General features: G+C 47.0%; 2 protein-coding genes across 4 annotated transcripts in view; one reads left to right on the top strand and one right to left on the bottom strand.

Moving 5' to 3' along the window:
• LIN54 (lin-54 DREAM MuvB core complex component) overlaps positions 1 to 16,111 on the top strand; it is a 30,929-nt gene extending 14,818 nt beyond the window's left edge. For 2 of the 3 annotated variants that reach the window (XM_074154648.1, XM_074154649.1), the window contains 9 exons: positions 3,046 to 3,262; positions 3,995 to 4,068; positions 4,203 to 4,400; positions 5,930 to 6,021; positions 7,210 to 7,281; positions 10,540 to 10,642; positions 11,760 to 11,897; positions 12,579 to 12,781; positions 13,325 to 16,105. In XM_074154648.1, the coding sequence (XP_074010749.1) occupies positions 3,046 to 3,262; positions 3,995 to 4,068; positions 4,203 to 4,400; positions 5,930 to 6,021; positions 7,210 to 7,281; positions 10,540 to 10,642; positions 11,760 to 11,897; positions 12,579 to 12,781; positions 13,325 to 13,526 (1,299 nt within the window). In that variant the 3' untranslated portion in view covers positions 13,527 to 16,105. Of the gene's footprint in view, positions 1 to 3,045; positions 3,263 to 3,994; positions 4,069 to 4,202; positions 4,401 to 5,929; positions 6,022 to 7,209; positions 7,282 to 10,539; positions 10,643 to 11,759; positions 11,898 to 12,578; positions 12,782 to 13,324 lie in introns of all 3 variants that reach the window. The other variant, XM_074154647.1, reaches the window with a different exon arrangement.
• Positions 16,112 to 20,703: 4,592 nt separating this feature from the next.
• THAP9 (THAP domain containing 9) lies at positions 20,704 to 27,327 on the bottom strand. Its single transcript, XM_074155127.1, has 5 exons — positions 27,209 to 27,327; positions 26,903 to 27,098; positions 26,517 to 26,811; positions 24,613 to 24,763; positions 20,704 to 23,156 (listed from the first exon to the last, which is right to left on the bottom strand). The coding sequence occupies exons 1-5, from the start codon at positions 27,286 to 27,288 to the stop codon at positions 21,194 to 21,196; spliced, it is 2,685 nt and encodes an 894-aa protein (XP_074011228.1). The 5' UTR covers positions 27,289 to 27,327; the 3' UTR covers positions 20,704 to 21,193.
• Positions 27,328 to 27,522: the final 195 nt, after the last annotated feature.

Below are 27,522 nucleotides of genomic sequence, written 5' to 3' on the forward strand. Positions count from 1 at the left end.
GACGTTCTTATACTTTGGCTGAATCGGTAGTGTAAGGTGAGATTTTTTTTTTTTTTTTTTTCCCCTACAGCTCTCCTTTAAAATTTCCATTATGATAAAAGAGTCATGGTACTGATTATAAAGCTATTATTCAGAAAATCCATCCTGACAATGGATGATAGCTTCAGCTTCCTTAAAAAAAAACCAACCAAACAAACAAAAACCAAACCAGAAGCAGTGTTAGCTTTCTGCAGGGGTCTTTTGGTGCTGGAAGCCAGCAATGCCTTGAAGTTTTTAATGTGTCTATGTTCTGTTGTTGCGTGGTCATAGCCGTGTGAGTTGTGATTAAATACAGCACCCTTGTTTACAGGAGGAACTCTTTGTACTGATGGAGAACTGTACTTTTATGAGGAGGAGAAACGTAGCTGTATGGGGTCTTGTATCCTGTGCAGAGATTTAAACTGCTTCTTTGTTTTGCCAAGCAGCTAACATTGGTGTCAGTGGCCTCCCAGCCTCCCAACTCCCCCCAGAAGAGGGTGGGCGGCATCCCACTGAATGTAGGGTTAGGACAGCAGATCCTCACAGTGCAGCAGGCAGCGCCCTCCTCCCCTGGGAAGGCTATAGGCCACCACACCACCGCCCAGGTACAGATTGGCTTTCCTTTGTCTTCTAGCGTGTCTCTGTCTCATCACTTGCGGCAAACTGGAGTGTCGAACCGCAAACGGGCAGTGGTCGGTCCCAAGGTGTTCTTGTAATGGTGTTTGCTTAAGAATTGGCAACAGCATTGCCCCGAGGAGCATGGACTTCTTCACTGGAGGGGTGCAAACAATTGCAAGCCCATAGAAGTGCGTGCTGTTAGAAAGCAGTTTTTGACTTGGAAAGCCCCACGTGGTGCACGTTCTCATCTCTGCATACTCAATCTCCCAAGTCATCTGAAAGGCTCCTTAAGACACAAGGAAGGGTTCTTTGGGTGGTTCTGTCTTTTCTACCAGTCTTTCTAGGTCACTGACTGGGGCTGCAGGTGTTTCTGAGGTTTGCACAATGAAATTCATATTCTTGTGGTAGAGGTCTGCATAAGCAAGACGCCGTGGTCAGAGACCTACAGAATTAGAAATCATTGATTTCCCATGTCTCATTTCTAGAAAAGTACCAGGGTTTTCCATAATAGCTTTCATAAATTGATTTGCGTTAATCAAATACAAGATCAGAACAGGACAAAACTGATCTTTCTTACAAAATACAGTTTTTACTTTTTTTCTCTTTTGTAATATTAAGTGAATCTTTTTCTATCTTAATATCTGTATCCCTCTTTCAGTAAACACGAAGGGATGTGTGTGCGTGTAAATAACCAGAGTGCATATAGCAGGGAGTGGACACAGTTGCATGTACAGCATGAGACCAGGGGCTCGGACGTATTTTCCTAGTCTTGTATTACTGATACAGGTGATAATTGGAATGCTGATATGGAGGTGTGGACACTAGCATGATTTTATTTCATTCCGCCCCCCCCCCCCCCAGAGTAAAGCTGGCAAAATTGTCTTTTTGAAACAGTTGGTAAAAGGTTAAGTCACCCTAATGCAAGGACCCTATGTGACAAAATGGAGCTGGCTGTGTGGTATACATACTAAGTTCCGATCCAAAGCTTTCTAACACAACACAAGGATTTCACCTGTCTTCACTGGGCTCAAGAACATACCCTTAGAGGAACCGTCACTTGAATTTTACAATTTTCCCAGCTGTCCTTGGATGGCAGCCACCAGTTTGTGTGCTAGAGGGAACTTTGCTCATGCTGTCTCCCTGTGATAACACTTGGGCTGTGTCTGTGCTTGCAGATAGAGCTTATTTTGAATTGCTCTGGGTTGCTGAGATCTCAGTATATTTTAAAAAAACAAACAAACAAACAAAAAAAAAAAAACAAAAAAAAAACCCAAAAAAAACCCCCACCAAAACCAAAATCCCAGGAGAATACCACCTTTTAAAAGACCAGGCTTATATTTCTGGTGAAATACCTGCAAATTGAGATTTCATTCGTGTAGTTGCTGAAAGCTGGGGAGCTGGGAAAATGTCCTAATAAGAAGTTACATCATGCTATCAACCAAATTTAATACTAAAACTTAATGCCAAGGACAATGATATGTTTAATATTGATGTTAAAATATACTGAGAATATAAAACTGAGCTCCAAAAAGAGGATAGATGGAAGGAGAAAAAGGACAAATAAACCAAGGCTTGAGGTTGTGGGCAAGGCTGGAAAAAGAGGTCGTTGTCAAACTGGTAGACTTATGAATGTGTATAAATAAAATAAACACTTGTTTGTTATCAGTTTGTAATTTGAAAGAAATTGGAAAGATGAAGTCTTGCAAATTCCAGATGTACTGTTATTCCAGCTGTGAATTCTGCCCAACTCCCTCTTTTTCCCCCTTTCGCTTTTTTCCTTAATACGTTTGGTTTGCTACTCTTCCTTGTTCTTGCTTCTTTCATTTCTCAGCTTGTGCCCTCTTTCTCCTGTCCTCAGCTGTCAGTTTGTGGACCCTGTTACATTTCCTTCTCAAGGTCTGCACAGTGATATCTGTGTATTAATCACAAAGTGTCTTAATAGGACGTGTCTGTACACACAGAGAGAAGTCGTGCTGCCATCCAGCACAAAGAGTCCTGCGAGTCCTTACCGTGTGTTTCTACGAGTAGGAATATTTCTAGGTTTGTTCATTGCTTGATTGTGAATACAAACTGAGCAATGTTCTCTGTAGTCACCTGAAGTGGTTTTGGCAAACGTGGTATCTGGGGAAGCAGACTGAGCCACTCTGCTCATGGAAATACTCGTTTTCTCTGGTGTTTGGTGTAAAGCATTGAAAATGGAACCGAGTTTGCTCTGAGCTGTTGAGAGGCGTTTAATCTCTTCCCATCTATTTTACTTTTGAAAGAAAAAATGGGGATAACTAGCTGACTTGCTTCTCAAGGATACAAATGGATTGAAGAGTTGCTCAGTAACAAATTTAGGGATAAACACGCTGATGTTCTTTCTGCCTTTGTACAAGTAACTTTGTGCTGTCTGTGTTGGCTTAACAGGCTGTGAAATCAGCGGTGCAGACCATTACTGTAGGAGGAGTGGGTACGTCTCAATTCAAGACAATTATTCCGTTGGCTACTGCACCCAACGTTCAGCAGATTCAGGTACCTGGAAGCAAATTTCATTATGTCAGACTCGTTACTGCCACAACAGCCAATAGTTCAACCCAATCAGCCAGTCAAAATCCCAGTACAAATACACAGCCTCTTCAGCAGGGTAAGTGCTTGTACTAATGTATTGTCTGAAGTAAGTTTTTTCTTGTTTGTTTTGTAAGGATTAAAATGAGTACGTAATAGAGGTCCCAGCTATACTTAGTTTTGTGGTAGACTCCTATAAATTTCATATTCTGTTGTTACCTCTGGTTTGCGCGTGGAAATGCTCTGCTATGTCAAATTGTTCTGCAGTTGAGCCTGAATCCTTGGAGCATTTCAGGTTGCTTTTCCCCAGTTTACCAGCTTTGTGGGCAACTCATGGCAAGTGCAAGATCCTCTGTGTGAAGCCAGGACAGCCCACAAACATATTGCCAGAACTCCAGCGATATGAAGATCCTTTCACGTCAAACGCATTAGAAGCACCAGATGTTTCTGCTGCTTTCTGTCTATGCTTTCTGGAGCTGCAATGGAATAAAAGATTTCAAACCAAGCTATTGTTTTTGTATTCTCCTCTTGCCAAGGGAAATCCAGTGTCCAGAGGAGCTCTGCACCCAAGCTGGTTTTTAAGTTTTAAGCCATTGCTATGAAATGTGTGTGCACGCTCTTGTGCCAAATACCTGTTTACGAAGGTGTTCTTTAGACATGAGTGTTATGTGCCGTGAGTTTGGTCAATCGATCTCAGTGCATAGCTACACTATTAAGTATCTGTGTTATGTGCATGTGAAAGCTTGGAGGACTGAACTGTGGACTTTGAGTGAATAATGTGTGTTAATGTGAGGTTGTTTCTTGATACTAGCAAAGCCAGTGGTGGTAAACGCAACACCGGTGCGGATGTCTGTCCCCATAGTGCCAGCGCAGACTGTGAAACAGGTGAGATAAATGTAAAAGACATATTCCTGACTTATTTTGACTAGATGGAAAAAAAAAAAAGTCTGGTTTTAGCACTTTAATGAAATTTTGAATCAACAAAACAATGATTTCATAAAGACCTCTTTTCTCTCCAGGTAGTGCCCAAACCAATCAACCCAACTTCCCAGATAGTTACTACTAGTCAGCCCCAACAAAGACTTATTATGCCAGCCACTCCACTGCCACAGATACAGCCCAACCTCACCAACCTCCCACCGGGCACTGTACTGGCACCAGCACCTGGCACAGGAAATGTCGGGTATGCAGTCCTTCCAGCTCAATATGTCACACAGGTATGGTGTTAATCCAGAGTTAAATAAAGAAATAGTGCTCTTGTGGAACATGCTGCCTTCCTCTTAAAGGTTCTTGCTCCCCAACTGTCACCTGACACTAAGGGGACAGACAGTTTCTTTTAGGGAGCCTTGACAGAATGATGATGGCACTAAATCATAATTACAATTAAAGCTTTATTTTCTTAATATGATTTTATTAGCATAGCATAGAATTTATAATCAGAATAGCACAGGACTTCTATAAGCAGAATCAGCGTAGTAAAATTTTCTTAGTAGTGTAGTACAGAATTTATAATACAACTTAACTTACAATTTCTAATCACCTAGACCATCTGCAGATCGTGGTTTGCTTTATCAATATAACAATCATAATCTAGACTGGAAAATCATAAAAAGAATACAAGTCCCTCAATCCTCAGAGGAAGCAGATGTCAGTGGAGGTGTCCTCAGCTACCAGGGTGTCACAGGGTCTCACTGTCCAGCAGCAGTTCTGCTCCAAATTCCTCACTTAAGACTTGTAACTGCTTGATTTTATAGACAGCGCTCTGTGTGCTGTTACACTTCCTTTATTCTGTAACAGGGTGATCACCACCACCTGGTTTCCCAGGTGGCTGTGACCTTCATGGCCAGTAAGGAAGAGAGTAATTGGTCCGAATCAGAATGAAAAGGAGAATAAATGAAACGTTCTGCTGAAGGCTGATCCAGTCCGTACAAACAAGGACTCTGTCAGCATATAACATTACTGGGACCAACCTAATTTCCGATTCCGTTCTGATTTGTCACAGCTGCAGTTTGACTCTGAAGCCTCTTTACTGTGACCTTCTAGTCCACCTCCACAAATTTTAGCTTTAATTAAATAATAGCATTTGTTGGACCTCTCCTCAGAGGTTTTGTTCCAGACACAGTCTGTACCTTCTGGCCTGGCCCCAGTAGGTCCATATCTTCTTTTGTGCTGGTCTGTCTTCAGAACCTGTCCCAGCAGGAGAAAATGGCTGTGTGTAGGTAATACAAAAAAAAGGTAGCCCAATACAGTGTCGTTCGGCAGGTTCTTATGAGGTTTTGTTTTATTGATGTAAAAAACAAACTGTGGGTCCACGTATGTAGATCGTTTTACTTGCTTTTATTTAATTCTGTAATAAGTGGCTTGTATATTAAAGAAGCTACTATAGCAATTTGTGCTGGAAGCAATCCTGCTCTATTGGGGCAGGGTTGCTTAGGAAAAGTAGGGGGAAAATGAGCATGACTTTAGGAGCTGGAACTGTTTGTGGTCTGAATGTTTCTGTGTTATCTGTGTGGCTGTAGACACTGTAATAGAGAACAAAAATATCATCTAAAATAATGTTTCTATGCTAAGTGCGGAGGCAGGAGGTTGTAGCCTGTCCCAAGTTCTACAAATGTCTAAAGCTGTGCTTATGAGCATATTATTTTTATAACAATATCCGAAAAGCTAATTAAAAGACTAGCTACACGTACTCTTGTGTATACTTTAATTTCTTTTATGTTACACATTAACATTTTTGTTTTGTTAGCTACAACAATCATCCTATGTATCTATAGCAAGCAACACTGGCTTTACAGGGACATCCAGTATCCAGTCCCAAGCACGGCTACCGTTCAACGGGTGAGTGTTTTGGGGGGAAAAAAACCCCAAAAACAAACCGCAAACAAAACCCCTGCAGTGTAGGCTGCTGGATGGGGGAGCTGAGGTGTTGGAGTTTGGTTTAAGGGATTTTCCGAGAAAATCAAGTATACTGTGGTATGGTTATTACCTCTGACTAAAGGGCATGGATCTGTCTGACAGTTGAGCCAATCTCTCCATCAAAGGTGTGTTTTCCTTTCTGGTTTTTGAACTTGTATAGCAGGAAGTTGACCTGAAAGCTCCCTGCTTCTCATTCTTCATTTTGCACCAGCACCTGGGAGTTACAGGCTTCAGCTATTTCTCGATGTTGCTGGAAAGAGGTGCTGGGGGATATAAGAGCTAGATGCTTAGCATGTGCAGAAATCCAGCCAAACAGCAAAATGGAACTAAAGCCCAAAATGGATCCCAATAGGAGGCTTTGGTTTTTTTTCAGTCTTGTATTTTTCCTTCAAGGATGAAAATAACAGCTAATGTATTATTTTTCCCTTTGCCAATCCAGCAGGCTTAGCTGTTCTGCACAGTCCTTTTGTGTTTTGTAAATGCCAAGGTGCTTTTTGTTGCTGCATACAAACTAATCCCAAATCCAGATGCAGCTATTCAAACAAATGGATTTGATTTAATCTCCCCAGTATTACATGCAGAAATTGCTGGATAGGGATGGAACAAATCTCACCAAAAGCGATTAGTGACACAAAATCCGAGTTTTAAGAGCATTCAAAGACTCTGTCTGATACAAAATTTATCTATAAACTGAATACCATGTATTTGGCTTGCTTTTACATTATTCCAGAGCTTGCTTGCTTGTTTGTTTTTTTTAATTCCAAGTAGATAAAAGGAAAGGCACAATCATGTTGTGTGAATCTTGGTTGGATCTAGTCCCCTTACATGTAGAGGGGTTCTGGGGAAGAATTCCCTGATTCCAGTTTTCAGTTGTGATGCTTCCTCTAGCTTTACACCTCATTTCTATTTCAGGCATGCAGTCAGATTTGCAGAAAATAACCCAGGTCTTTCTGAGTTGAAGAGGCACTATATATAATAGTTAAATGCAGCCAGCCAAAAACCTAATGCAAGGGGAATATAAAGATTATTTCAAAGTTTTTATTATGAGCTATTTACTTGAATTTAAAACAGTGTGTATGTATATAAATGCACTTTTTCTCCCCCACACAGAATAATTCCTTCTGAATCTGCAAACCGTCCCAGGAAGCCTTGCAATTGTACTAAATCTCTGTGTTTGAAATTGTAAGTACAGCTTGGTTTGCGTTTTTTGTTTGGTTTGTTGGGGTTTTTTGTCTTATTTTTGACATCACAAAATTTATGCCAGTTATCAGAATATAACTTTTTTAAGCATGTCAGAAATGTTATGTCTAGATGCTAATTTAAGGTTGCTGTTGATATTGGTGGAGATGTTGCAGTGCCTGTGTAATTTTGCAACTCCTGTGAGCTCTACGGACCCTACCATTTTATACGATGCTAACTTGGCAGCCTTGCTGAGTGGTGGACCCAATTCCATTCAGCAGCTGTAGTTGTGGTGTTGTGGCAATGAGTGAAATGACATGCCATGGTATCATCAGTGGGCATCTACTGGACTTTGGTGAAGTTCATCAGTAATATCGTGCTGTATCAGAAAAACTAGGCTGTGTATCTTTTCTTCAGTGACTGAAGGACAAGGGATTCTTCACTGATAGGTGTGGGTCTTGCTCATCCTCATGAGATATCTTGCTATTCCATTCAGTGTCTTTGTAAGAATTTGACATAAAAGCATTTTAAGCTCAGGAGATACTAAGTTTCTTTAACTAGAGGCAAAGTCAGTTTACTGATTTTTTTTTTTTTTTATTTTTTTTTTTGGGGGGGGGGAGGGGGGGACAGACGGAAGGGGCAGTAACAGGAGGAGATATTGAAATTAATCTGCGATTCCCTGAACCCTAGATGATTAAGAGGAAATTGTTGGTGAGCTACTCAAAGGGAAAATGATGCAACAGTTTCTGAACCCAAGTGAAAGAAGTGTGTTTAAACTTTTCATCTTGGCTTTCTTTTCGTGTAATGTAGCCCGCCTCTATGTGGGAGGTGTGCCCTGGGCTTCCTGCCTCAAAATTATCTGTTGTGCAGAAGACGTGATACACGGGAAGATGTGTAGCTGTTTTTTCAGATGTTTTACAACATACGTGGCTGACTTCATAGTGCCAAATGTATGTTAGACACTTAGGGATTCTACTTATTTTAGTCTTTGGCACCTGAAAGCTCTAGAAATCCTGGGAGAACAACGGCATCACTGGCGATGCTTTGCACCTTCAAAATGCTGTTTGGAAACAATTTTTTTCTTGTAAATTGCTGTAATTATATCTTTAAGTGGGTAGGCATTGGGGCAGAGCAAATGGGTAATTCACTCTGGGAAAGGTGCTTTTTCACTGGTAAAACTTTTTCCCATCTAGAAGGGGAGTTGCTTTTTCCCAAATGAATGTTGAATTTAGGCACGTAGCCTATTCTACAAAGAAGAGAACTCGGAGAAGTTATTTGCTCACTGATGCTCTGGGTTGATACTGGCACTGTTTATTTTGGAGACCAGAACTATTCCACTGCTGAATTCTAAACAGGACAGAAAGGATAGGGTGCTGCATCTGGGGAGAAATAACCCCCTGCACCAGGACAGGTTGGGGGTGACCTGCTGGAGAGCAGCTCTGAGGAAAAAGACCTGGGAGTCCTGGTGGACAATAGGATGCCCATGAGCCAGCAATGTGCCCTTGTGGCCAAGAAGGCCAGTGGCATCCTGGGGGGCATCAAGAAGGGTGTGACCAGCAGGTGGAGGGAGGTCATCCTGCCCCTCTGCTCTGCCCTGGTGAGGCCCCATCTGGAGCACTGGGACCAGCTCTGGGCTCCCCAGTTCCAGAAGGACAGGGAACTGCTGGAGAGGGGACAGCAGAGGGCTACAGAGATGATGAGGGGCCTGGAGCATCTCTCTTGTGAGGAGAGGCTGAGGGACTTGGATCTGTTTAGTCTGGAGAAGAGAAGACTGAGGGGGGATCTGATCAATGCTTCTAAATACTTAAAGAGAGGGTGTCAAGAGGATGGGGCCAGTCTTTTTTCAGTGGTGCCCAGGGACAGGACAAGAGGAAATGGGCACAAACTTGAACATAAGGAGTTCCACCTAACCATGAGGAGGAACTTCTTTCCTGTGAGGGTGACAGAGCCCTGGAAGAGGCTCCCCAGGGAGGTGGTGGAGTCTCCTTCTCTGGAGACATTCAAACCCACCTGGACACATTCCTGTGGGACCTGCTCTGGGTGGACCTGCTTTGGCAGGGGGTTGGACTAGATGATCTCCAGAGGTCCCTTCCAAATCCATATCATTCTGTGATTCTGTGAAAGCTATTGCAGGTTGTAAAACCTTTTGAAGGAGTTTGTCCCTGGAACCATTCAGGATGCTAAAAAACACCAAAATGCAATTCAACCAGGTAAAGGGTTGTAGTGGACTCCGGGGCAACCATAATCTAGTTCTTGTGGTGTTACCCTGGGCAAGCACAGGAAGCCCGTTCTGCAAGGGGTTTGGGCTCCTAAAAATGAACATACACTCCTAGCAGGATTTGAAAAGCAACTGAAGAGGATCAGCAATTTCCATCAGCTATAGCTGGAGGTGGTACTGGAAGCACTGAAGCATGCCAGAGTTTGTCTTGGCCCAAAGCTATGTTTTTGCTGGGGATGAATGTGGTGCTTCCATGTATCAGATCTGTGGGATGGTGAGATTTTGGGTTTGGTGGGAGGTAGCAGAGATATATAAGAGGCATGGCAATGTGACTGGCTTTTCCTGTCTATGTTTTGCTGCTTTTTATTCACATAGTTGGCTCCTTTAAAAAAGGGTCTCTGATAACTACAGCTTTACCCTCATTCATATCCTTTCCCTGGTTACTCGTGCTTCAAAGCCTATGAGGTCTACCACTCATTACTCCTTTTCTACTCTATCCCTGCTTCGGCAAACTCTGCCTCGGTTCACAGCTGCAAACAGTTTATGGGCAAAAGTAACAAAAAAAAAGGCTCGTTGCTGTTATTAGTCAGTTTGCCTGTTGATTGGCATTTCAGTTGCTTGCCTTTTGTTTCAGCTGGATGAGAGCTCCTGAAGGCTGACTTGGACTGGCTGGGTCAGGAACTGGGTATGAGGTGGCTGCAGCAGGATGGCCCTCAGCCACCCAGGAGTCATCCTACAAAAAAAAAAAAAAGTCTCATTAGCTTCTCTTGGTGCTATGGGGACCTGTGCTATGTGAACATCACCTGAGACAGACACCCTTGAGCTATACCTGTGTCTTTAGACAGCAGCTAGACCTGTGCTAGAGGATTTAGGCCTTGCAATGAGGCTGATGCCACTTCTACACGTGGAGTTGAGCATAGGGTGACCCTTACCCTGACTGGTACATGTGCATTCACCAGACTAGGAATGGCTGCTACAGCCATTAGTACTAACGTCGATGGAATGGTCATGTTTACAAATGCCTTCTGCATCTTCTTTTTCAGGTATTGCGACTGTTTTGCAAACGGTGAATTCTGCAATAACTGCAACTGTACAAATTGTTATAACAACCTGGACCATGAAAATGATAGGCAAAAAGCAATAAAGGTGAGGGGCCTCTTCCCTTGCACCCTGGATGAAAGCCATTTAGTTTGTGTCTCCTGAAGCTATGGTGCAGGGCAGAGTGGGTGCATAATGTCCTGATCTCCTCCCACCTGTGCCAAGGCTTAAGTTCTTTTATTACAGAATCTTCATGGTTGGAAGGGACCTCTGAGATCACCGAGTCCAACCACACACACACACGCATACACACACAGTCTCGGGCACTAGAGCATGCCCTGAAGTGCCACGTCTACACGTTTCTTAAATACCTCCAGGGATGGTGACTCCACCACCTCCCTGGGCAGGCTGTTCCAGGGCCTGACCACCCTCTCAGGAAAGTCATTCTTCCTGATATCTAATCTAAACCTCCCCTGCCCCAACTTCAGACCATTTCCTCTGCTCCTGTCATTATTCCCTTGGGAGAAGAGGCCAACACCCACCTCTCTACACCCTCCTTTCAGGGAGTTGTAGAGGACAATGAGGTCCCCCCTCGGCCTCCTCTTCTCCAAACTAAACATGCCCAGTTCCCTCAGCCTCTCCTCCTATGACTTGTTCTCCAGACCCCTCACCAGCTTGGTGGCTCTCCTCTGGACACGCTCCAGCAGCTCAATGTCTTTCTTGTGGTGAGGGGCCCAGAACTGAACACAGCACTCGAGGTGAGGCCTCACCAGTGCCCAGGACAGAGGCACCATCACTGCCCTGCTCCTGCTGGCCACGCTGTTCCTGACACAGGCCAGGATGCCGTTGGCCTTCTTGGCCACCTGGGCACACTGCTGGCTCATGTTCAGCCCACAGTCCACCAACACCCCCAGGTCCTTTTCTGCTGGGCAGCTTTCCAGCCGCTCTTCCCCAAGCCTGTAGCGTTGCCTGGGGTTGTTGTGACCGAAATGCAGGACCTGGCACTTGGCCTTGTTGAACCTCATCCCATTGGCCTTGGCCCATTGATCCAACCTGTCCCCATCCCTCTGTAGAGCCTTCCAACCCTCAAGCAGATCAACACTCCCACCTAGTTTGGTGTCATCTGCAAATTTACTGAGGGTGCGCTCAATCCCCTCATCATTATTGCACCTCTAAATCCTGCTCCCTGCATGTAGTGACTGACCCTTTGGGTCTGCATTGACAGGCCTGCCTTGACAGAAACCCTGAAGCCTTCAAGCCCAAAATAGGGAAAGGAAAGGAAGGAGAATCGGATCGGAGACACAGCAAAGGGTGTAACTGTAAACGCTCGGGATGTCTTAAAAACTACTGCGAATGTTATGAGGTATGAAGTGTTATCTCATCTTACAGATCTGGCTTTTTCCCTTTAGTGCTGCGACTTCTTTGATTTGCTTTGTCTCTTCTTTAGGTTGCTATAACATATTCTCTTCCTTTCTATTGGTATAATGTTATCTCTGCTTCCAGCAGTTTGCATGTAGAAAGCCGTGTATATGGCAAAATCGATCACTTCTGTTGCGTAAGTTTAATTTTAAACCATGCAGCAACTTTGAACTCAGGCTTGGATTTGTCTTTTACTGAAGAGCAGTATTTCCTAAAGAAATCTACTGCACCAAGTCTAGGAGGAGTTGAAGCAGCATCCCACACGTGCTCTGGGATATACCACGTGTCTGTGGAAGGCAAAAGCTGTTCTGTCAGCTGACTGATCAATCTGTGGATATAGAGACAGTGGCAGACTGACCTCTCATAGCTCAACCACCTAAGTTCCACTGGAAACAGTAGGTTGGTGAAGAAGGGGATGAGTGGGAAACCATTGATTTGCATGTAATTTAAGTATACATTGTGGGAAGGCATCTCAGTTTGAGGTGAGAATTTAGAGAGAAAACTACTACTTGGGGGTTTCTTCTAGTGCCTAATTGATAAGAGATTAAAACAAATAATCTCCTTCTTGTTGTGGCTTGATGTCAAGGTTGCAGCAGGTTTCTCATGTTTTGTTTGTCTCTTTCAGGCAAAAATCATGTGTTCTTCCATATGCAAATGCATTGGCTGTAAAAATTTTGAAGAAAGCCCCGAGCGAAAGACATTGATGCATTTAGCGGATGCTGCAGAAGTTAGGGTCCAGCAGCAGACCGCTGCAAAGACCAAGTTATCTTCCCAAATCTCAGATTTGCTGACAAGGCCAACACCAGCACTCAGCAGCGGTGGTGGGAAGTAAGTTAACGCAGCATCCTGTTTCAGTTGCTTGTAATGTGTTTATTTCTGATGTACGTGACGGGTATGTCCCTATCACCTTTGAATGTTACCTGTGTAAGCTGTAGAAGCAGGAGAGCTCAGGTGAGCGGAGCTTTTTGTTCATGTAACTGTGCTTTCTGGGAAACCTAGGGCATGCCGAGCTTAGCTCAAGCGTGTAACCCGGTGTTGTCTTCTTGTAGTTTCCCATGTCCTCACAGAAAGCATGAAGTGCAAGTGTCCCATTTACTGGGAGGATGTAGCCCTTGAGCTGCCCTTAGAGTAAAAGCTGGAGAATTGTTCTGCGTACCTGGGCGTTTCAGAATGTAAATCGGTGAAGGCAGGCACCAGAGCACAATGGCACGCCGGTTCATTGGACTGTGACCGTGTTGGTTGTCTAAAGGCTCTTGGAAGCAGTGGGACAGATGAAATCTCATTGCTCCTTGTACTAAATAGTTGCCCCTCCCTGGAGTTAGGTGCGTTGTGTGGTTTTGCTGAGAGTGAGCGGATCTGTCTTTGTTTCAGGCTGCCCTTTACGTTTGTAACGAAGGAGGTAGCCGACGCGACCTGTGAATGCCTTCTCGCACAGGCTGAGCAAGCAGAGAAGATGGGCAAGTCAAAAGCAGCGGCAGAGCGCATGATCCTGGAGGAGTTTGGACGGTGTTTGATGAGAGTTATTAACTCTGCAGGGAAGTCCAAAAGTGACCCTTGTGCCATGAACTGCTGACTCGTGCACATGAGCCATAACAAAGCGGACTGAACAGAACACTTAAGGCACAGGGACACTTTGGTTTGGCATAGAGGATTTAATAATATTTGTTAATTTGGTGCTTGTTGTAAATTGACCTGTGTAAGATTGAAACAAAATCTTTTATAACAAGATGTAGAGCCTTTTAAAACTTAGCTAAATCCTCTTATACTTAAGACATTGCCTAAAGGTCAATTCTTCTTCCCGATGTACAGCTTTTACCTTAGTTTTCTTAAAAATTAGATATGTTCTCCCCTTTCCCCCAGAATAATTGCCTGAAGGGCATATATAAATTATTATGATATATAATATTTACAGTGTATGGAGTTGCATCACTTTGTGCATACAGGAAAAAACAGGTGATGTCAACAGCCGGGTGACACTTTTTGTGACAGGCCCAGGTATCAGTGATGCAAGATAGTTCTGAAAAAAATTGCGTAAAAATTAGCATCTAAGTGGAAGGTAGTACTTGTATTTAGGACCTGACACAGCACGTTCCCTTAGTGCATGGAGCACTGTGACACAGATAGGCAATAATACAGAGAAGGTTTCTTATAGATTTAGCATTGGACAAGTGGCGGAGAATCTTAGCGGAGCAGGGCTCAAGGAGTTTAGAGGCAAATGGAATTAATGGGGAATTTTTTGATAGGAATGTGGCTGAGAGCTCAGATGTTTCTTAAGCTGGAACTTGAAGGCTAAGACAGCGGCGGCCTGCTCTTAGAAGTGAGGAAGAGCAGCCACGCCACAATGGCAGATTGTCTGCCCAGTGTACAATGTCACCTAAGTGTGCAGCAGGTGGATGCTGTTGCTTAGGTGAGGTTCAGAGGTCTGCAGCAGCCTGATCCATCACTGGAGGTAGGGCTGTGCAGCCCGTTGTGCGTTCTAAGATCCAGCGATAACCCTGGAGAAGTGTTTAAGTCTGAGAAGCTGAGGTCACGTGAGACGGTGGAACCACAGTTGTCTTAATGAGGACTTGAGACAATCTGCATCCGAATAAACTTGCAAACGCAGGTAGAGATCATGTTCGGCCTGGCTGTGGGTTTTCAGGGTGTTGTTTCCCTGTATGTTGGCAATTTACTTTGTGTAAGGTTTTTTTTTTAGGGTTGTTTAGAATGGCTGTGAGAACTGTCATCAGAGAGGATGCTAGCACAGAATCAGGATTGCTACCAAAACAGACACACATCCTTTTACGCAAAGCGATGAGGGAGGGGAAATCTGTGTATAGGCGAGGACAGGGGATTTTTTTCAGTATTTGTTACAGGCAATCTCAGATCACATTTTTGATAGTGGAACACATTTGCAAAATTAACCTGGTAGGTTACTTACCTACCGTGAACGTCAATAACTATGCTTAATCACAGGCATTTTTATTACTTGTCTCATTGAAGCCTGAACTAGCTAGGTGTTTCCAAACACGATTTTGTATTCCTCGTGTAAAACTGTAAATACAGAGAAATGCAGCAGAGCTCTTTCTCTAGGTTTTCTAAGAGGGCCAGGTGGGGAAAGCGAGGGGCTAGGTAAAGCAGCAGCACAGCTAAGTGCCTACGCGTGCAGTGGCAATAGGATGGGAGGATGCTTCCACTCCCGTCTTCACCCCACAGTCCTGCGCACTGAGCGGAAGGCCCTTTCTCCTTGACCCTTCTCTGGTGCCTCTTCAAAATGCCTGGGGGGCATCAAGGCCCTGGGAGGGGGGCAGCAGTGGTGGCAGGCCTGCTGTGGCTGTCGCAGACGAGGTTTGATCTGCCAGATAGCATCTGAAGGGCCCCGACTGCTATTAACACCTCCCTGAGCGTAAATAGCAACTATATTTGTGCAAATCTCTGAAAAGGGAATCCACCTCTTGTGTAAGTAAATGCCATTTTTTTTCCATAATTAGGACTTGGATTTACTAAAAAATCAGTGCAGTAACTTTACATGTAGATAGCGCGGGTATTCAGTTTACTTCTAGTGACCTAATATAGTATGTCCGGTAAGATTTGTATAAATGTAAATTAGTGTAAGTGAATAAAGTAATACCTACTTACGTTATTTTTCAAACAGATTGCAATATGCCTTCTTTTGTTTAGACTTCAATCCATGTTAATTTTGTATATATTCCGTGTCTTACTCTAAATTGCACCTTTTGTGATGTGTATTTATATACGGTGTGCAAAAACACTTGTGAAATTTAGATTACAGTTGTAATTATGTATGATGGCATTGCTTGAGAATATTTTGCTTGTAAAGACTTGGAAGGTGCAATCAAATGCTCTTAGTTCTTCTATTTTGTTTTGAGGTTAAGCTTGGATCCCTCTCCCTGGTGTAGAATGTGTGGATTGGGTTTTGTACTTCCTTAGCCATTTGCATCAAACTGCTGGACAAGATTTACAGTCAAGTTCATCCAGTTACATAAAAATAATTGGGAATGGGGCAAGGGTTCATTTTCTAGTTCTGTTTACATCTAAAAGTAGAAAAAATAAATTTATATTTACTAGACCTATTCAAAGAATACACTTTTCTATATTGTACAAATAAAACAGTCAGATAAATCACAAAGAAAAATAAACATTTATACTATTCCGTAGATACAATTTTTTTTTTTTTTGCACTCCTTCAGCACTGACAAATATCCACAAAAGATTTTCACTGAAATATTAAAATAAATCTGTTAACAGTAGGCCCGCTTCTGATGCAGGTGCTAGCTTGGATTTTCAGTATGAGCCGGACTCCCCCCAGGGATAAACCCTTGGTTACTGGCACGCTGCTGCGCACGGCGATTTGTGGCACAGCTCATAAAGGGCCAAAATGCGTCAGCCAAGCCAGCACTAGGTAGTTTAGCCAACGTGAGAATTTCTTTTAAACTCTGAGAAAGCATTTTTATTTTTTTCACATGCACTGGCTGGACAAGAGTCAGGCTCCGACTGAGCAGAAGGATTCTGCGACACCCTTGAAGACAGCAGGGTGCTACGCAGAGCTCGGTGAGAATCCCGGGCAAAACTTTGAAGCCTTAGACTTGGCCGGTAGCAGGATGCAACGCGCTTTTTCTTCTTGTGGCGTTTGTGTCTTTTAATGTCTCTCCCGGGGAGGAGGTTTGCAAGCAGCTCTTGCAGAGGTGTGTTACTCACTTGCGCTATGGAACACGAGGCAGTTAAGAGAGCTTGCGGTTTGTTTCTGCAAAGTAAAACCTGGATTTATTTTGTGCATCCACATTCCTAGGTTCAGCTTTTTTTTAGCAGCTTGGTAAACGTAGTGTATCCGATCGATGCTCGGGGAGTCTTAGGAGCGTTGTTAGGATGTTGAGTGAATGAAAGATATTACTGGACTGAGCTTTTCCCCCCAGCACACCAGCTGCTGCGAGAGAAGGCTGTCTGTCCCCTTAGGCTGCAGTAGAGGACTTGGAGAAGGAAGGAACGAGGTGCTCAAAGTGACTTAGCAGCGGCTTTGGACCTTGTGGAGGGCATGGTACTAGCAAGAGTTGAGGGTGTTTCAAAGAAGGATGGTGAACATCTGAGCAAGTAGATGCTGGGAAGAGAAAGCAGCAAAAGACGCTGTAGGAAAAGGAGTGGTGCAGAAAATCACTTGGTTGCAATTGTGGAGTTCTGAGTGCTGAAAAATTCCACTGAAACCTGACAGTTTTTCCAGGTGAGTACAGCCAGAAGCATCTGCGGTGGGCAACAGCAGGTCTGTATTTTTAGAAAATAGTGGCAATTGCTACGGGGTTCTTAAAAGAAAGCTTGACAGTTGTTATAATATTGAATAGCCTTGTTAATTAGATAACTGCCATACTTTTTCTAATGATGTGCTTTTACCCAAACGTCATCCTACCAGGCCCTGTAAAACTTCCTCAGTATCTCTTGAAAACCCCTGTCATCAATATTTTAGTGAATTACAAAAGGATGTGCCAACTCTGGTGGTCATGGGGTAAAGGCAGGTCAGCCACAGGAATGCAGAGAGCCCAACATCAGCCTGTGCAGTCGCCAGCTCAGCTCACCCATCCGCAGCAATTGCACAAAACCCATCAGAATATCCAGAGACGGGGAATCCTTGTGTGCAGCACACCTGCGATGTTCACACCTTCACCCCAGCAACCAGGACGTCGTGTGTGTGTGTGTGTGTGTGTTCGTGCAAGAGCCTTTCCACCTGGGAGGAGGCTCGGTATGAACCAAGCAAGACCAGCTTGCTCAGGTGTTAAGAGGAACTGGCAGCAGGCTTATGGCCAGCTGAAAAAAAATGCCCAGCGAGGAAGCGCCTGTTCCCTACAGCTCAGCTCATATCGGGGCCAGAGGTTTAGGCAATACAAATGTCAATCTACCACTGGAATATCAGCAGCATTTTGCCAGTCATCCTAAAAATTGCCTGTATATGGGAAGGCAATAGTTTTCTGCAGAGTCTCTTGTAGCTGGAAAGGCTCCGTGGCAGTAATGGCTTCAGTATGGCTTTTTGCATAGGTAATTGGGCTGGAAAAAAAAAGCCTATAGAGGTTTTTGTTTGTACTTCCAGCAGAGAAGACATGAAGTCCTGTGGTGCTGCTGCTTTCAAAGCAGAACTTGAGGAATTGACTGCAGCAGCTCTGCTCCCACCATGAGCGAGCAGGACTAAGAGGAGGAGGAGGAAGAACCCAAACTGACCAGGGAGAGTTTTGTCAAGTCACTGGTAGGCAGAGCCGCACCTTCAATATTCCTGCTCTGGGACACAGCAGATCACCATTTTTCATCCCATCTCCAACGTGCAGCCCAAAAGTAACTGAACGGCCAGAGTCTCGTGGGAAATAGTTGCCTTCTATCTCTAGAGATGCAACTGCTCTTCTGCATGGCAAAGGAAAACCATTTAGCAGCAGTTACGCTGCCAGGTAAAGCACTGCACGCCAAGGCAGCTTCCTTGCCACAGGAATGAACTGACTGAAGAAGCCTGTCCTGCTTGGTAGCATCAAATCTACGATTCAAGTAATCGGTGGAAACAACATCTGAAAAGGAGACTGCCCGGTGCCCCGGGCTGCGAGACGCTGACCAGCTCCAGGAGAATGGGGCCACGTGGCACAGTTGAGTGGGTGACCTGATGGGGCCACGTAGTGGGACCTGAAACGCTCTCCCTGCTGCAGCACACCCATACGCTGGTGTCTGGGGCTCCTGCCCAGAGAGGAGGGTGTCAGTGCCCCCGAGTGCTGCTGGGCACAACAGCCTGCTCCAACGAAAGGGCAAGAAGGAAAAAATGCGCAGTCAGTAGAGGCAGGGACAGGTATCCTGGGAAGAGTGTAGGGATGCTGCCTGGTTGTGTAGGGATGGGATCAGGAAGGCCAAGGCTCATCTGGGGCTGAACTTGGCAAGGGACACAAAGAATAATGAGAAGGGCTTCTACAGGTATGCTCGCCAGAGAAGGAAGGTCAAAGAAAGCATACCCATCCTGATGAGCAAGACTGACAAACTCAACAACTTTTTTGCCTCCATTTTCATTGGCAACCTCTCTCCCCACAACTCGAGTGGGTGGACTGCAAGACAGGGAACTGGGGGAGAAAAGTCCTTTCCACTGTAACAGAAGATCAGGTCTGTGACCACCTGAGGAACCTGGACATACGCGTCTATGGGACCTGATGAGATGCATCCCAGAGTCCTGAGGGAATTGGCTGATGTAGTTGCCAACCCACTCCCCATGATATTTGAAAAGTCGTGGCAGTCAGGTGAAGTCCTCAGTGACTGGAAAAAAGGAAACATTGCACTCATTTTTAGAAAGGGTAGAAAGGAGGACCCTGGCAACTACTGACCTGTCAGCCTCACCTCTGTGCCTGGGAAGATCATGGAACAGATCCTCCTAGAAGCTATGGTAAGGCACATGGAGGACAGGGAGATGATTCGAGACAGCCAGCATGGCTACACCAAGGACAAGTCTTGCCTGACCGATCTAGTGGCCTTCTATGATGGAGTGAATACCTCAGTGGACAAGGGAAGAGCTACAGATGCCAACTTTCTGGACTTCTCTAAGGCCTTTGACATGGTCCCCCAAAGAGAGATGGATTTGATGGATGGACTGTTTGGTGGATGAGGAATTGGTTGGATGGTCACATCCAGGGGTAGCGGTCAACGGCTCAATGTCCAGATGAAGACCAGTGACAAGTGGTGTCCCTTAGGGGTTGGTATTGGCGTACTGTTTAATATCTTAATCAATGACATAGAGGAATTGAGGGCACCCTCAGCAACTTTGCAGATGACAGCAAGCCGAGTGTTGCAGTTGACATGCCTGAGGGACAGGATGCCATCCAGAGGGACCTGGGCAAGCCCATGTGAACCTTGTGAAGTTTAACAAGGCCAAGTGCAAGGTCCTTCACTTGGTTTGGGGCAACCCCCAGTATCAATACAGGCTGGGGAATGAAGGGATTGAGAGCACCCCTGCTGAGAAGGAACTGGGGGTACTGGTGGATGAAAAGCTGGACATGAGCCAGCAATGAGCACTTGACACATCCTGGGCTGCATATAAACTAGCACGGCCAGCAGGTCGAGGGAGGTGATTCTGCTCTTCTGCTCTGGTGAGACCCCACCTGGAGTACTGTGTCCAACTCTGGAGTCCTCAACACAGGAAGGACATGGACCTGTTGGAACGGGTCCAACGGAGGGCCACGAAGATGATCAGAGGGCTGGAGGACCTCTCCTATGAAGACAGGCTGAGAGAGTTGGGGTTATTCAGCCTGGAGAAGAGAAGGCTCCGGGGAGACCTCATAGCAGCCTTTAACTACTTAAAGGGGGCTTATAAGAAAGATGGGGACAGAATTTTTAGTAGGGCCTGTAGCAATAGGACAAGGAGTAATGGTTTTGAACTAAAGGAGGGTAGATTCAGACTAGATATAAGGAAGAAATTTTTTTACAATGGTGAAAACTGGAACAGGTTGCTCAGAGAGGTGGTAGATGCCCTGTCCCTGGAAAACATTCAAGGTCAGGTTGGACGGAGCTCTGAGCAACCTGATCTAGTTGAAGATGTCCCTGCTCGCTCCAGGGTAGGCTGGACTACTAGATGGCCTTTAAAGGTCCCTTCCAACCCAAACTGTTCTATGATTCACTTGTAAAACATGGGGAAAGCCCAGGCACAGTTTGATATGGTAGTCCCCCTCTAGGGGATCCAGACTTAAATGGCTCGTTTAGATGTTTGAGATGTGTTGGAGTGGAGATTGGAGCTTGTGTACAACTTGAGTGCCATTTTCTTTTGTGTCTTTATTTTCAAGTAAAAGCTCTGCAAGCTTTGTTGCCTCCAGCTTCTATAAAGACCTGCTTTGGTGAATTCAAACTGCCAACACGCGTGACCCCACCCCGCAACCACACGGATGGAAGATGCATCAGTTTTCTCCTAGCAAGAGCACTTGCAGCACTAAGCCACCCAGCACCCCCAGGGGATGCCCTGCAGCGTCCCCTACCGCTTTCTCAGGCATCTTGAGCAACGATTGCTCATCCTGACCTGCTACGCCTCTCATGAAATACGTGGCTGCTTTGCATGACTGCTAGATGGAACACAGGATCAGCTGAGCTTCCCTGCTTTGCTCAGCCAAACTCCGATCAGATGCTTTGCTCATCAATACCGGTTTTGCTGGCAGAATCATGGATAGACACCGTATCACTTCCTCACCTAGATCTGGCCATCACTGAGCCTTGGTACGGGACAGCCATCCTTGGAACAGCAATGAGTACTCACGACCCTACGTGGGTTTGGCTTGACTGACAGCTACCCAGTGGTGATGGAAACAAATGTTTTCCCTTGAGTTTCTTTAATCTGTGCCTTCCACAACGGTATTTCAAGTTTAGGTGTTTGGCATGGTTTGTTCTGATGTTTAAGTAACATCGCGTTATTTGCTTTACTAAGATTGTGTAGTGATTGTTGACGCACAACTCCCCATCAAATAAATGCTTTGTGAGGGTGGGGAAAAGGGGACTTCCTCCCAGAAGCTCCTGCAAGACTTTCTGTTCCAGAGACAAATGCCATACCTTGGTGGTTTTGTTGCCATCTCCTACATTGCCATACCGGTTTATGACTTGTTCTGAAACGTTTGTTATGTGATACACACTGGCTGAGGGCAGACTCACTCCACCTAACTTTTTAATGTAGAGCACCGACCCGCGCCTTAGCCTACTCTCCTCTGATTCAAAGAGAGAAGCAAGACAAGCCTCACATTGCAAGTCAGAGGCCAGCTGCTCAGCAATGAAGCCTGCAGCGCGGGTGATGCTCTCCACACGCAGTGACAGGTCTGTCAGCGCGTTACTCAGCGCAGAACCCTGCAAAAGAAGGCCCGTACAATAGAGGTACTTGGTTGACGGCGTCCTCCCACGAGCTGGGTTATACTGAGCGCGAATGCTGCCAAGGGTCAGATCTCTCCTACGAGACAGGAAAATGTCCAAAGAGCTCGTGGTGCCTGAGCCGCTGCTGTACGGTGAGCCTGGCGCCAGGCTGCAGCCGGCCAGCAGTTTGTGATAAGCAGCCTGAAACGCAGTGCAGGTGGGATTCCCGCTGCTGCCACAGGCTTGCTGGAGGGCCCTGAGAAACATCTCCAGCGGGTCAAGGCTGAAGGCGTAGGTCAGGAGGTGGTGGGAAGGAGTGCCTTCTGGACACGCGTAGTTCGTGTAAAGCCACTTGAGGCTTTCGGCATTGAGCAAGAAACTCATAAATCCTAGTTTGCGTTTGCTCTTAATAATGAGTCTCCCCATAGAGTCCGTTAGGGTGACGAAGAAGTTCTTGGCCTCATTAAAGAGGTGGCTTATTTTGGTGTAATTTCCAGCAATCAAAGGTCCCTTCAGTCCCCTTCTGTAGGGACCTGTGCCGTGAAATACATCGCATAGATGGCTCATCAAACGCACAAACTTGACGGTACCGCTGCAGTTCTGGAATGAGGCCAGGCCCAGCTTCTGGAGGTGTTCCAGCGCATCAGCAACATCCTCGCTGAACAACAGGGTAGCAAGGTTGACCTTCAGGTGGTAACTCTCCTCACTCCCACGTCGGACTGACTTGGGACTGCATGGCTCCAACACCCTCTGCTCCCGCAAAGCCGCCAGTTCCACCACATGCTGCCACTGCACGGTGTCACTGAGCCACTCTATCTTCTGGAAACACTGCAGAGCATTCCTTATCAGCTGGAGCGCATGGCAAATGTCAAAAAAGTACATGATGCTGTGAGCAGAGCCAGGCGGATGCTGGAAAGCACACTGAATCCTTTCGGGATCTATCCTGATCCCCAGAGCTCTGGCAGTCTCAGCACCACGAGCGGTGGTGCCTGATGTCACAGCCAGCACCGTGATACCAATGTTGTTCAGCTTATTAATGGTCTGACGAAGCAGCTGAGCAAGTAAGTGGCCAGTTGTGCTGTTCACGAAGAAGTATCCAAGTGGAGCCGTCCAGGGACTTGAGATGCCAACTGCCATGAGGATTATCGCTTCTGAGGCCAGTGGAGCTTCATCAGCATCAAGGACACCTGCTCCCAAGTCAACAAAGCCTGTCAGGCGCTGGGTCTGCAGGTCCCACTCCTGCTGCTTCTGCAGGGACATGTCTTGTACCATCAGGGCACAGTAGCAGTAGGCCTGTTCACCTCTCTCCACCTTTTCCTGAAGGCGGAGAAAAATGTTGTTGCTGAAGCCTGCAGCGGCTTCGTTGTTAGACAGCCAACTGGAAAAAAAAAGGGAGGATGCGATTAGGAGATGTGATTCTGAGAAAACCGAAGCACCGGTCAGCACCTTTTACCGCTTAGGACATGGTCAGCCACGTCCAGAGCTGTAGAGCAGACTAAGACACAGAGTATAAAGCAAGCAGCCCTGCCCTTCTTAATGCATATTCTTTTCTCACACCCTAGGGACGGGAAGCCAGGCAAAACCACTGACCATAGAGGGAAGAAGCATAGCAGCTTCCTGCCTCTCCAATGTATAGAGATCAAGACAACAGGGAAAAAAAAATTAAAGCCAACACAGAAGTATCCATGAGGCAATGCAGAGGGCCAGCAACACCAGGTTGCTCTCCTTCCCAAATGGGTTTCTTCACACTGTACATCTCAATCAAGCCTGGAAGATGTGAAAGCCTCGACAGCCCACGTGGAAAGCTACTCTCCTCAACATGCTCTCTATTCACTACCTCCTGGTGCCCCTTTGAACAGATTCTTTGGAGGAAACAGCGTTAAGCCCCCCCCAGGCTGGCATGGACAGTGCGTGTATCTGTTAGGTGTGCTGCACTACGGGAGTTTGAGACTGAAAACCTGTAAGGGGAGCTTCTTCAGCTTTTGTTTTGTGTGCTGTTACAACTTCACTCCTTGTTAATGGGTCTGATAGCACTCAAGATAGTAAATTCTGAGCCTAGGTGAGTACTCGCAATGGGTTCCGCAACTGAGTTATCTGATCTTGAAATACCTCCTTTCTGTAACTCTGAAACAGACACTTGTCAAGATTCACTAACGGCCCAGAGTCCCTGTGGGGCAAGGGGAGAAAAACCAAAGCTCTAGTCCCACTGCTTTACACAGTCCTTCAACTTTCTCATGTTCTCTTCTTGACTTCTCCCTTTTCCAGAAAACAGTCCCACCAAAATTTTCCATGTATAGTCCTATCGGTTTGGTTTTCCTCTATTGCTACTTATTTCTGCCCATCTCTCCTCCCTCGATTTTGGCTGTTGCTGGAGCTCTGCAGGCATTCCCTTAACACTGCCTCCTTTCAGATGATCTCACTCGTATTTCCCCTTCCTTCCACTATTTGCTCCTCCCTCCCCTCTCAGGAGTCCACGCCGCACATCACAGGGCAAAAGCATGTGCCAATGTGGTAAAGCACCTCTGTTTTTCTGTATTCCTCCTTCCTCCCCAGTGAACAGTAAAACAGAGATAGAGCCTACAGCAGCTGAGGCCCTGAAATATAGCTTTTTGTCACTCACACCCCTACTTATCTGGGAATACATAGCAAACTCCATGCTTTTTCTAAGATTGTTAATGTGAGATGAGCTGTATCAATATTTCGTGACGTTTGCTTCCCACTCTGCTTCTGTTACTAATACAAATCACCTCTGAATGTTTTCAGGACAGATTGGTGACACCTATTTCTATGCGAGTACCTGGAAATACATTATGAATGAACGAATAAACACTTGCTTTGTCAAGCTGTAAGGATGAGGGAGAGGAAAAATTTTCCGTAGATAATCATAGGCCTTAATATGGTAGAGGTGGAGAAGACAAGCAAATTGCCTCATTTCTGGTGAGTATTCTGCCATCTGCCTCCAGCTGTGCAACTCACAAGGCAAATCTGCTTAAAAAAAAGAAACAAAACAAGAGGTCAGCTTTAGCGAAGCAAATAAATAGCTGATACCTGAACAGAGGGATGTGTAATACAAACACATGGCGGAATCCAAGGCAATAGGGCAGCCTCTGGCACCAATGGGTGATGAAGCCTGGTGTGCGGAGCTCAGCAATAAGACCACCATGGCTCGCCTCGCCCTAGGGACGGGCAGCGGCCGGGGGGTGTGCCCTATCACACTGTCTGAGGCCAAGTCCCCAAAACGTCTTTGCCCCTTTTTCTCCAATGTAACGTCATTCCACAGTTTTGAGTAAAGGCTGTCTTACGTGTGGGTGCTCGACTCTGCAATTTGAAATGGCTTCTTCAAGTTATATTATTACTCTTAACAGAGTAACAGATTTTGTGCTTCTGGACAGCACAAAAGGTGATGTTTTCCTAGTTAAAAATACTCCATTATTGAGTCATCTGTCAGCTGGCCCGCTTTGATTTAACAGCCGCGGTGACGGGTCTGACCTGAGCGCTGGTGCCAGCCTCACACAACTGAATTTTTCGGGGAGATTTTAACTCTTTGCAGGATTGGTTGTTGCATTCTGGACCTACAAATTGCAAAGCCTTTGCGCTATAGCACTGGCTCTAGGTGTCTCACGATCAGGGGTTACCAACACCAAAAAGGCAAGCAAATTAGCAGGGTCAAGTTGGAGGCCTGTAAACAGTGGTGTCCCCCAGGGGTCAATACTCAGCCCAGTCCTGTTCAACATATTCATCAATGACCTGGACGAGGGGACAGAGTGTATCCTCAGCAAATTCACTGATGATACCAAACTGGGAGGGCTGGCCGACACTCCAGAGGGCTGTGCCACCACCCAGCGTGACCTGGACAGGCTGGAGAGCTGGGCAGGGAAGAACCTCATGAGGTTCAACAAGGGCAAATGTAGGGTCCTGCACCTGGGGAGGAAGAACCCCAGGCACCAATATAGGTTAGGGGTGGATCTTCTGGAAAGCTCTACTGAGGAGAAAGATCTGGGAGTCCTGGTGGATAGCAAACTTTCCATGAGCCAGCAATGTGCCCTTGTTGCCAAGAGGGTCAATGGGATCCTGGGCTGCGTAGGGAAGAGTGTGGCCAGTAGGTCAAGGGAGGTCATTCTCCCCCTCTGCTCTGCACTGGTGAGGCCACAACTGGAATACTGCGTCCAGTTCTGGGCTCCCCAGTTCAAGGGAGACAGGGAACTACTGGAGAGAGTCCAGCGTAGGGCAACTAAGATGATTAAGGGATTGGAGCATCTCCGTGATGAGGAAAGGCTGAGAGAGCTGGGGCTCTTCAGCCTGGAGAAGAGAAGGCTGAGGGGAGACCTTATCTATGTTTACAAGTACCTAAAGGGTGGGTTGAAGGAGGATGGAGCCGGACTCTTTTCAGTGGTTCCCAGTGACAGGACGAGGGGCAACGGGCACAAGCTGGAACATGGGAAGTTCCATTCAAATATGAGGAAAAACTTCTTTCCAGTGAGGGTGACAGAGCCCTGGAACAGGCTGCCCAGGGAGGGTGTGGAGTCCCCTTCCCTGGAGATCTTCAAGCCCTGCCTGGATGCAGTCCTGAGTGATGTGCTCTGGGCAACCCTGCTTTGGCAGGGGAGTTGGACTAGATGATCTCTAGAGGTCCCTTCCAACTCTGACAATTCCCTGATTCCGTGAAATACATAAAACCGAGGGGGGGGGCAGTACAGAGCCTGAAGGGCTCTGCCTCAGCCAGCGCCCCCCGCAGTACCTGGGAACTGGGCCTGCAGCAAACTCACGGTTTCCTCAGAAAGCTGCTGCTTCTCCGCCAGCTCCCGGAGAACGCTGGCCACCGCTCCGGGCCGCTGCACGGGGGAGCATCTCCCGGGGGCAGGCAACTGCCGCTGCCGGGTGTCTGGCGGCGGCGCCCCCCCGTCCCGCGCCCGCCGCCCCTTCAGGCTGTAGTTGTGGTCGCCGGTGGTGACCCCGGTAGCGGCGGGGCCGGGTAGAGGCTGCTTCAGACCTCGGGCGGGCGGCCCGGTCCTCCGGCCGGCGCCTCGCGGCTCCTGGCGGGGAAAGGAGAGGGGAGGTCAGGGCACAAACCGACGGAGCCCGGCTCGGGGGGGCGAGGGGAGCGCGGCCGCCACCCGCACGCACCGGGTGGGGGAAGCGGGAGGGCACGGCGCCCCGCCGCAGCTTCCGCCGCAGGCCGTAGCGCTCGAAGTCCGCCTCGGCGAAGTGCCGCGAGCAGAGGATGGCCCCGGGGCCGGGCCGCCAGGCGTGGCGGCTCCGCGGGTCCACGCGGTTCACGGCGCGGATCCATTCCCGACGCTGCGCGGCGTCCACCGGGAACCTGCAGTAGAGGGAGGGAGGGAGGGACGGAGGGACGGGAAGGCGAGCGGGGGTGGCCCGGCCTGCCCGGTCGGGCTCCGCGGTGCCCCCGCGGGGGAGGGCCGCACTTACTGGTGGAAGGATATGCCGCGCTCCCGGCTCCGCCCGTTGTCGCGGGCCGTACAGCCCAGCGCCGAGCAGCTCCTCGTCATGGCTGCCCCGCAGCCACCGCCCCTCCGCTACGCCACGCCACGCCCCACCCCGCTCGTAACGCGCCCGTCCATTGGCTGCCACCGCCCGCCCTCCCAGCTTCCTCCTTCCCATTGGCTCGCGAGCCACGACCCCACCCTCCCTGACGGAAGCTGCTTCTTCATTGGGCGCGGCGGCCGCTGTTGCCCTTCTTGTGGCAGTGCTGCAGCTCTGCCTCTGCGTGACGTATACAGGTA

Source organism: Numenius arquata, chromosome 10 (genome assembly GCF_964106895.1).
Source record: "Numenius arquata chromosome 10, bNumArq3.hap1.1, whole genome shotgun sequence".
In the NCBI taxonomy this organism is placed as follows: Eukaryota; Metazoa; Chordata; class Aves; order Charadriiformes; family Scolopacidae; genus Numenius; species Numenius arquata.

Excerpts from the sequence above, each read along its gene's own strand:
- THAP9 (XM_074155127.1), bottom strand. The coding sequence starts at position 27,288 with ATGACGAGGAGCTGCTCGGCGCTGGGCTGTACGGCCCGCGACAACGGG. Across the intron at positions 27,099-27,208 it reads CGCGGCATATCCTTCCACCA|GTTCCCGGTGGACGCCGCGC; the intron begins GTAAGTGCGGCC and ends CCTCTACTGCAG. Across the intron at positions 24,764-26,516 it reads GCTGCAGGCCCAGTTCCCAG|ATTTGCCTTGTGAGTTGCAC; the intron begins GTACTGCGGGGG and ends TTTTTTAAGCAG.